Source organism: Dysidea avara, chromosome 14 (assembly GCF_963678975.1).
Source record: "Dysidea avara chromosome 14, odDysAvar1.4, whole genome shotgun sequence".
Classification (NCBI taxonomy): domain Eukaryota; kingdom Metazoa; phylum Porifera; class Demospongiae; order Dictyoceratida; family Dysideidae; genus Dysidea; species Dysidea avara.
In genome coordinates, this window is record NC_089285.1 from 12,220,890 (window position 1) to 12,230,896 (window position 10,007).

The window sequence follows — 10,007 nt, forward strand, 5'->3', positions numbered from 1 at the left end:
GATCACGCGAAGACTTCAAGCGCGGGTATTCGCGTGATCAAACGCGTGGGCGGCTGGGGACGAGACTAGCGAGGCAGAGCATGCAGAGCTAGGTACCTCGCGTGGTACCGAAAACAGTGGAAGTAGAAAATGTATTTTGTTTTGGCAGTCGATAGCGCTATCGGTTCCACGCAGTTGAGATGCTTTTTAATAAGTCAAGGCAGTCTGACCGCACTATTCTTTCCTATGCTGTCAGTGCGTAGATATACTAACCCCAGGTAGTATATCTATGGTCAGTGGTATTCGTGACTCACCAGTCATTGTTACAAAAATAGTAAACAAACAAGTATAAGGGAAATTTTATATTAGAGAAGGGAACCCTCTGCCTTCTGTGTACACCCTCCAGTGCCTAACTGGTAAAGTAGATAATAACAATAATAATAACAACACTGAACTAGAAATAAAAAGCAAGACAACAATGACTGAAGTTGTCCACTATAGATGCATGTGTAGATGACCAAATTTCTTATACTTGTCTTAATTAGGGTGATAGCTATATGGATCACTTGAAAAGTTAATCAATCAATGAATTTTTTATGATCAATTGAACTATTCAAAATATTCGTGGTCAGCATAAATCAGAAACCGCATGGTGACGGTCAAAAAATTGTATGGGTGATGAGCACCAGTTACGTTACTACAAACACTAAAGTCCAAGAGGTGACCCTAACTTTCTTGTTGAGTTGACATGGAATGACTCTTCTAGTATTATTATTAACACTTTACAGTGACCAGCACTGAATTATATGTTTAATACATATGTTTTTATTCATCATTGTAGAGTGATTTAGTACCTTCTGAAATGCAAGTATTAAGGTGAAGGCAAGACAAAGAGCTTTCGATTTTGGAATGAAAGACTTCATAGTGGTGTCTGCAGTGAGTGAGTTTGGTAAGACCGTCTCAGACTAAAACATGTCAGTCCTTTAAAGTTGTAAATTTTTGAAACTGCTATAGGTTTTAGACCATATTATTAAAGAACAAGAAGATGGTGTTATACATGTAGAATCAAAAGACACCAATCAACAATCTGGCTGCCGATATCGATGCTAGATTTTGTTGTAACGTTATCTATACAGTAACCATCCCAAATGGTATATACCACTAAAAGTTGACAAAATAAAAATGTGTGAAAGTGTGTGCACAAGTGCATGCAACATATTGTTTGGACACACATAATAATAATCAATTATGTTTCTTTGTATGCATCCTTCATTACCCACGCGTCAACAGTAAATATTGCTGAAGTATTCTCAGTAAAAAGGACAACGCTATTGGAGCTGGCTAGGGTAGGGTAGACTCGGGATGTGATCACTGCTTCACCCTTGTTAACAAACACCTCCACTGCACTCTTGTCTACCATTATCTCCAGAGTGACTAACTGGTCATGGCTATTCACTTGAGCAGTATAAGACGACTTTGTTACATTAGTGGCAGGTAGTAAACTTGAATTAGTTGTTGAAACTTCCAGTTGTAACTAATTGAGTTAGCACATATCACACACTGGGTAATCTGGTCACTGATCTCACCTGAGTTGAAGTGGTTCCTGATGTGCAGTTCACACGTGGTACAGGAGATGGGTGGGCATTTTTTAGCCAACAACAAGTCTCATGAGATACACAAGTGAATGCAGAGTTGTTACCATAGTCAGTCTACAAGTGTGGTGTGTACATGTAAAAGCAGTTACTGAGCGTGTATGATTTGTACAGAAACTTTAATTTAATTTGAAATTTTAGTACTATTTAGCACATATATTATGTTTATAAATGACGTACATGTTTTTGACAAATACATAGGATAAAGGGATAAAATATAAGTATAATAATTATATGTTATTAATGGTGCACTCACCAGCAGTGGCTGAGGATCAGCAAAAGTCCAAGCCACACAACCAGAGTCTGCACAACAAGCTTTCTGACATACTGCTGGATCATGTCCATCCACCTTAAAACTATGTATATAAACATAGAACAGGAGAATGTTATTCCACTTTGCAAGTCCCATTACACCAGGTAAGTGATACCAGTTTGTATATAATATTCATTATAGCATACTTGTTGTCATAGTGCATTCACCAATCTCACATACTTAGTATAATCTGCTCCCGGTGTATCTGTACCAGTTGACCATTGTCCAATATGATTACAGTTGGAACCTGAAGAAACAATATAACTTCTTTGTACTGATTAGCTTACAAGAAATGATAAAGTAAAATGTGATCAATATAAAGAATGTTGCCATATTTCTTCATAGTTATCATGTCAGAGTATCTGACTAGTACTTACCAGAACTTTGGATATTAATAGCAGTAAATTCTTTCATATTGTCATCAGCTAAAACTAATATTCCCACCTTGCTGTTGGGAGAGAACTTTCCCATTATGGTCACTACCATGTGGAGCTAATATGAGACAATAATTCAACATGTAGCGATAATGAAACATTACTGACTTGATTTCCCATGCCTCCAAGTTCATATGTTGCATTTTCTGGAAGAGATATTTCATTAAAGTAGCCCAAGTGATCTCCAGGTAGCAAACTTAGCTCCTGTAAACATAACATGTATATAAGTGACACTGACCTTAATGCAACCAAACATTGTGACTAACTATTCTTTACCATGTGAAATACTAGTTTTGATTGCTTCAATGCTAACTTTCCATGATGAGTCAATCTACGAAGCATTTCCTCAAGATTGGAAAGTGTATGCGATACACCGTCGTTGTGGAGAAGATCTCGGAGAAGATTCACCTGGCCACCACAAGTTGTGGATGCCCGCAACTGTGCGTACAAGGTATTAAGGTGGTATGGTCAGTATATACGAATACTATACTTTCCTGATGGCGTGCCTCTTTTCAATCTGCATTTGGTAAAGATATTACAAAGTTGTGCGAACCTTGCCTCACTTAGACTAATAGTATTTCGTGGACCCCACAACTACGACAAGTATTCAGTTTCCGTCATAAGATTGCTGAAATTTACATTAGAGTAAAGAAGTTACAGTGGCTCGAATTCCTTATAGATGTAGATTCATGGCTGGAAGATTGGGCAAAGAATGATTTTCAGCCAAAAATGTTAAATGTTGTTGCTGGAGAGGGTATTCCAGTAGAACAGTTCATAGAAAAGTGGCTTCAAGTTCAAAAGTCTAGTTTACCTATTGACCACACTGGCTGTCTTAAAATATTCAGTGCTTTAAAGGTACCTATGGATCTTTTCCCTGCATTACCGAACTTTCAGTTGCAGCTTGGTCAGTCATGCAGGTTGCCATTTGTAATACCTAGAGTGTGCGGGTTGTTGGGATTTGAAAAACATGATATTTTATTGACTGATTGTACTTTTGGCCATGGTGACTCGGCTAAGGTATACAAGGCAGTGTTGATCAGGCACATTCCTGGTATTGAACGTCGCCACTTCAGAACTGATATTACTGGTGTATATCTTACGCATTTCGATGCTTCGATGTGTAGTTTACTTTTTTCTGGTCACCTAAAACTGTTAGCCAATAGTTGTCCTAACCTAAAACACATCAACTTAAGTCAAAATGAGGACTGTTTGAGGAGATTAGATGGTTTACAAGCGATTGCTACTATCTGTAAAAATCTTCAAGGGCTAAATTTACTGAATATTTCAGTAGTGGAGAGTCATGCAGTGTTGTGGAAAATCTTAGTTGATATGAGGCTGACTTATCTGGCAATTGAACTCTCTTTGTTATTACCTAATGGGCAAGTCACACCACAAATTATTATCTCGTTCCAACAATTTTCAAAATTACAAGCTTTAGAAGTGCACAATAATGCAGGTTTTCATACACAATGCAACTTATCAGTGTTGTGCCACTTGCCAGTGCTTATTCATTGTTGTATATCCAATATACAGAATGATGTTCAAGTTGTGATTAATTGTTGTTCAAACCTAAAACATCTGGTGTATAACAGTAATCAAGTCCCAAAATGGTTATCCACATGTGTAGAAAATAGTCATTTGGAACAGCTGTGTATTCTGACAGAATTCCAAAAGGATGTGAGCCTGGGTGATGAGTTTATGCAGACAGTTTCTGCACATTGTGGACTTGTGCATGTCTTTCTGTGTGCTTGTACAATGACAGAAAAGGGGATTATTGCCATGATTAGAAATTCTTCAAAACTGCTGACATTTCACATTCATGTAAACAATATTACAACACCTGATGGATTTATCACTTTGATCAATATGAAGGAGCTACTGGAGAAGGGAGTTTTGTAAAAGAAAATTGTTTACTTACGGAAATTTTGCTATATTGACAGCCTCTGTGGGTACATCCTGCCTCGAGGTTAACAATTTACTGATGGATTATAACACAGACATTTTTTTCATTTTGGTCCACTGTATGTATATGGGATTAATGTCATGTTGCTAGTATGTATATTATTGGATCTTATATGATTTCTTGTTTTAACACAAGTAGAGGATTGGGCGCTAATTTTCTTGGCAGTAGTATATTTATTATCAAACTGAGTATTTATTTATTTTAAATGCAGGTTATAAGCCTGTGCATGCATTAATGGCTTGTGGGCAACATGTACCCACAGCCAGGGAAAATATACATACACACAATATATCCTTATTACAATTACTACTTACACTATTACAGCTATACTAATAATTACAGTTGGTGGGGATTGGTTCCCTAGAGCAACGATAACAAGGACATAGAAAATGGTACGTACAGGCTCTCTCACAATTAAAGTTGTCAGTAAAATGAGTCTAGAAGTAGTTAGTTATGTGATGCTTGATTATGTTTGAGTAGATAATGATAGGTCTAAGACTGGTAAACAGTTATAGTCTCACGATTTTGTTAAAGTAAAAATGGTGTTGAGTTGCTGTTGGTGTCCTGGGTGAATTAACTTTTGGTGGGTTCCAGACCTCGTAGCACTGATAGCAAAAGTGATGTGATGATTGATATTAGAGTTATCTGTTGGTGATTTTAAAGATTTTATAAAGAACATTAGGTCATGAAGTTCGAAGATATACATAAGTGGCAGTAGATTTAGTTGTTGCAGTCTAGATTTGTATGATGAATTATTAGGTAGCTCTATGGGCCTGTGGGAATTATACTCCAAATTTCCATCATTATTCTATTCTGAATTTCTCCTAAATTTTCATCAACATGTTCATTTTTATGCTTCCGACTTTATCATTATTCCCCAATTACAGTTAATTATAGCAAAACAGTATAACACATGCAAAAAGTCTAGCAAAACATTGCACACAATAATTTGTAAAGTAACTGTCAATAACTGCATTATGATACATTTAATTTCGCTCATAGGTGAAGTTCAACGACTATTATACTGCAGCATTAAGGACACCTCTACGTAGTCTTGCAATGAACTTTGCTGCTGGGAGTTAAAAGAAGACTTCAACAGTGAAAAGACCCACTCAGATGCTGCTGGTGATGGCTGTACAAGTAATACTTTACGGGCAGCTGCTGCCCAGCACAGTAAACCAGACACATTACGATGCCACCACTGGAGGATATCAATTGCAGGATCCGAGTCAACCACTTTGGCTAGATAAGTAGGAAGCTCCTGTTTAAGTCCATCCAGGATTATCTGTGAATCTAAAAACCTTAACAGAATTAATAGCCTCAGGAATGTCCTTCAACTGCTGTGGAGAAAAGTATCTGCAGCTGGCTGCTTTAAATGCTAAAAGTGAGTCTTTTAGGTTGGAATCAAACATTTTGTTGAAGTAATCAAGGGCAAGTTGCACACATGCTGTCACATAGTGGATAATGTTTTGCTGTAAAGCTTGATTGGTACTTGTGAATCCTCTTGAGCACAATGGACGGAAAACTCCTTGCAGTAAACTCTTATCACTACTACTACACAATCTCCGAGCAATAGCATTGACATTAGGAACGTGCCCAGCATGAATTGAGGTCATGATAGTTTCTATTTTCTCACAGGCCTCCATGACTAAAGGACCATCTCCTTCAAGTGAATAAGTAGCAGTCACAAATGGCTTTCCCCAGTCCATTATGGCAGCAAGCTCCACTTCAAGCTGGGCCTTTTTTTGAGCAACAGAAAAAAGTTCAACAACTTTGCAGTAGTGGTAGCTGAACCAAGATCATCATGTCGTAAAAATGGCAAAACATCTCCAAATTGAGTTGATACTTGTTCAATAACTTCCCAATGGCTTCACCAGCGTGTTGGACTATAAGTTGCCATTGATTTTCCTGTCTGTTCAAGCCACAAAAACCTTGTTTTAGGACCATGTGAAAACAGGCTAATCCAACTTGTGATAAATTCAGAAAGATTTAGTGCATTGAAATGTTCTCCTATGCGGTCAATGGTATGAGAAAAGCAGCCAATGCTCAAAAGGTTAGGGTAAACAACTTTGAGAGTACGAACAGCTGTTTCATTTACAGCTGCCCTGTATTTCATGGGGGGTGGCTCTGCATGCAGACCTAATGATGACTGTACATGTACACCCACAGAGCAGATCCATGTAAGATGGATACCATTACAAAGTGAATATGTACAGGAAATCTACGATGACCAACTCTGATTCATAATAAAAGCAATGAAATGTCATGTAATCACTGTCCTATATAACATACAACTAATTATCATACAAGTCAGTGTTAGTGTTGTTGTCACTATGATTCATCTCGTTCTATACCCACAAATCTCAGTTGTTCAGTAGGTCCATACCTGCAAAGCACAAAGAGTTGACTACACATGATCAAGCTACAAGTATACAGTGCTCAAGTGGCTCTCGCTACCTTTAAGTAAAGGTTGGTTAGGTTAAGGTTTTCATGGATTAGAAAAGCAAGGCAAGATTGAAGCATACTATGTGCCATCTTCCTTCCTTACAACAATTAACAATTTTAGCCTGACACTGTGTGTGTAGTATTCTTGCATGGGGCATGTATTTATTATTTATTTCATTTATGTCATGTGACCATGTGTTTACTAAGACATGTGGCCTTTCTACACAGGTAGTTTCTAAGGAAGTCCACTGTGCATGGGACCTTACCTGTAGTCAAAGAACAATTCTTCACCAGGTTCAATGTCCTTCTTGGCATAAATACCAATCCTGTGATCTCCCTTGACCATCATTACTATACGATAGTAACATTAGATGATAAGGGTTGCATGTAAGAGTACTACACTGCTGCAGACTGTTCAAGACACATCTCACAGTTTGTAACCACACCTTTAGCAAAGCAGTTAGGGTTAACAGAATGGTTGGCAAATCTGATCTTGTTCCCTTTGCGTGTAGCATCCACCACAAAATCTGTTGGTGAAAAGTAAACAGCAGTGATGTTAAAATAAAACACCACGTACCATGATTCAAATTGAAGAGGAAACTACACATGTACTTGTCATACACCTTCCCTCTTCTGTCTGCCTCATCTTGAGATATGATCTGGAATACACATGGAGTACATGTAACCTGTCTAGTGGGTACTTATTCAAAGTGGACAGCTTTAAATACACTAATAAACATGACTAACACGGCAGCATGCTTATTAAGAAATTTGGCCTGTAGATGACCAACTTGGACAGGCTCTGTTGTACAAGCATTAAAGAAACAGTGAAACCTTACACTGTGGCTACAGTATATGACCAGTACATTAAAGCATATACAGGTGTAACAAAAAAAAAGAGATTTTATGTTTGAATAGGGATCATAGAAATAAAAAGCAATGAAATAAGGGAGGTCACCTACATCTGCAGCTATACTAGTCGACATTAAATCCCTGAAGTGTCTCTTCAATCAATCCAGTCTGCCACAATATATTGTGCATCACGATAATAGTGATAGAAATATTTCATGATAATTGTGATAATTTTTTTATGCCGATGCATAAAAACAAGTGTCAACTTTGTCAAATCATTGCTACAAAAAAAACTTGTCCTGTGAAAGCATTACCATATTCAATATATCGTGACTATTGTTATTAACATTTTCATATCGTATTCTTCCATTATTTTCCGGTTATTCTTGCATACTTAGCAAAAGCCATTTTGAAACAGTGTCAGCAGTGTTATCAAGTTGGCACAAACTTCACGTTTGTGTTATTTTTGCAACTTGAAAAGGAAGGATGCAGCTTTTTATAGTTGTGCCAGGCAAACAATGGCTTGAAAAGCTGCCAATCTTATAATGAAATAATGGAAATGGACCGCCTGCCCGCATGCAAATATGCCTGAGGTCAGGACGGGACTCTGAAGGGGAAATTTATTTGGAGTGGCCTAAGCTACCTAGTGGAGTAATCGAGGCAAGCTTGGCTCTAGCATGATGCCTGGTCCAGCAGCCCTTGGTCTAGTAGAAAATTAATTAGTTCGAGGATTGGTTTGCTATTTTCTTCACCAGCAAAATATTTGGATGGGGAAAATTTGGCGAATTCATGGTCATTCGCCAAATTTTAACGACGCCAAAGTTTCCCTCCATACGGTACACTCTGCAGTACACTCTTTTGCCCATGATAGCCCTTTAACAAGTTCCTCTCTGTAATCTGATACAACCAGCTCTTGCATTGTCTGGCAACATCTGCATACATGCTATCCCCCACCAAGATTGCACTAACAAGTTGTACAACCAAACAAAATGTTCAGCAAGGGGGCCACTGTGAGCACTCAGGATTAGCTTCCTTAAGATGAGTTGAAGCCACTGCTCATCTTCTTGACTTGCACTTGGTAATATAACACGTTATCAATTCCAAACTGGCTAGCTTGAGAACTATCTTACATGCTTGTTGCTCAGGACCCCTGATCAATATAACCATAGATTATAATCTATGATATAACGTAATACTTCGGCAACATACTGATGTATCCTCTAGTCTATTACCAATGCTGCTGGGCTAATGACGTAATTGCTAGGTGCAAGCTGACATGTCATCAACTACATTACTACTACCACAACAGCAACTTGCACTTCTGACTCACCTAGACTTTCTATGGGAGCAGGCCCACCAAGGTTACAAGACAATGCATGTATCTGCATTTAGAGCTCTGCTCTGTGAATAATATCTACATTCTTGAGTCCACTACCAAACACTTTTGTCCATCATCGGGCATGTTTTCCAGATATGTTTGGGTTGAACAAAACAGCCATGACTGCTTAATGATCAGAGTAGATTGTGATTTGTTGGTTATAAAGGTAATGGCTGATTGCCCACACAATAGCCAAAGTTTGCAGATTAGTTATACCATAGTTCCATTCTGCTGGAGACAGTGCTCTACTTGCATAAGACACAAGATGTACACAATCATCTTCTTGTATTTGTGAAGAGTGTTTCTCCCATGCTTGAGCAACAAGCATCCATACCAGGATGAATCCTTTGTTAAAATTTGGATAATGTAACACTGGAGCTTCAGTCAACTTCTGCTTCAAGAGACTGCATGCTTGTTTGACTGAAATGAGCATTTTCGCCACATGAAAGTTTGTCCTCTTACAGTGCAGTTGTAACTGACTTTGCTTATTTTTGTCTGTTCTTGTATGGTATTGTTGTGTGCCTTTATGATTGTTGTCCTTGTACCTGTATGTATGTCTCGTCCATTTGCCTTTGTGTTTTGATCTACTAGGATTGTTACTGTGTGTATGAAATGAGAATTTAAATACATTATGTAGAAAATGCCCAAGACATTGAAAGAAGTTGATGAATTAGCTGAGAGGGTGAAAACAAAAAGAAAGCAAAGAGAAGAATCTGTATAATTAGCATCTATAATAACTTTAACACACTGTGTTGTTGTCATTTGTGTAACCACTAACCACTGTATAGTTACGCATGTATTTGGAAATGTCATTGATATACCAGCATAGTTATACTAATACCAGCATGCATCAGCATTAATTTCCTTATGATTGGAAGAAATCACAGGGATAATATAACTAAAATGGCCATCATTAAGTTTGTAGAAAAGCAGTCACATCTGAGGTTATGCTATTAAGTCTTAAATTTCAAATAAGGTAATTTTTTTTCCT

General features: G+C 37.8%; 3 protein-coding genes across 3 annotated transcripts in view; 1 reads left to right on the forward strand and 2 right to left on the reverse strand.

Moving 5' to 3' along the window:
- LOC136244655 (protein PET100 homolog, mitochondrial-like) overlaps nucleotides 1-9,844 on the forward strand; it is a 31,950-nt gene extending 22,106 nt beyond the window's left edge. Inside the window, exon 4 of the mRNA XM_066036210.1 lies at nucleotides 9,654-9,844. Coding sequence (XP_065892282.1) covers nucleotides 9,654-9,737 — 84 coding nt within the window. The 3' untranslated portion in view covers nucleotides 9,738-9,844. The remainder of the gene's footprint in view (nucleotides 1-9,653) is intronic.
- Nucleotides 1,193-2,720, reverse strand: LOC136244790 (uncharacterized). Its single transcript, XM_066036343.1, has 7 exons — nucleotides 2,655-2,720; nucleotides 2,487-2,582; nucleotides 2,322-2,436; nucleotides 2,125-2,191; nucleotides 1,888-1,987; nucleotides 1,566-1,688; nucleotides 1,193-1,513 (listed from the first exon to the last, which is right to left on the reverse strand). The coding sequence occupies exons 1-7, from the start codon at nucleotides 2,718-2,720 to the stop codon at nucleotides 1,226-1,228; spliced, it is 855 nt and encodes a 284-aa protein (XP_065892415.1). The 3' UTR covers nucleotides 1,193-1,225.
- Nucleotides 6,564-9,449, reverse strand: LOC136244791 (histone-lysine N-methyltransferase E(z)-like). The gene is made up of 5 exons (XM_066036344.1): nucleotides 9,233-9,449; nucleotides 7,364-7,486; nucleotides 7,233-7,313; nucleotides 7,053-7,137; nucleotides 6,564-6,727 (listed from the first exon to the last, which is right to left on the reverse strand). Exons 1-5 carry the CDS (start codon nucleotides 9,447-9,449, stop codon nucleotides 6,673-6,675), a joined length of 561 nt encoding a protein of 186 aa, XP_065892416.1. The 3' UTR covers nucleotides 6,564-6,672.
- Nucleotides 9,845-10,007: the final 163 nt, after the last annotated feature.

What these genes read in the sequence shown, in the direction of transcription:
- LOC136244790 (XM_066036343.1), bottom strand. Translation starts at nt 2,720, where the DNA reads ATGCTTCGTAGATTGACTCATCATGGAAAGTTAGCATTGAAGCAATCA. An exon ending in TATTAATATCCAAAGTTCTG is followed by an intron (nt 2,192 to 2,321) that starts GTAAGTACTAGT and finishes TTGTTTCTTCAG; the next exon opens with GTTCCAACTGTAATCATATT. An exon ending in CTGATCCTCAGCCACTGCTG is followed by an intron (nt 1,689 to 1,887) that starts GTGAGTGCACCA and finishes CCACACTTGTAG; the next exon opens with ACTGACTATGGTAACAACTC.
- LOC136244791 (XM_066036344.1), bottom strand. Translation starts at nt 9,449, where the DNA reads ATGCTCATTTCAGTCAAACAAGCATGCAGTCTCTTGAAGCAGAAGTTG. An exon ending in TCCAGCAGAATGGAACTATG is followed by an intron (nt 7,487 to 9,232) that starts GTATAACTAATC and finishes ACTTTGAATAAG; the next exon opens with TACCCACTAGACAGGTTACA. An exon ending in CCCTAACTGCTTTGCTAAAG is followed by an intron (nt 7,138 to 7,232) that starts GTGTGGTTACAA and finishes ACTATCGTATAG; the next exon opens with TAATGATGGTCAAGGGAGAT.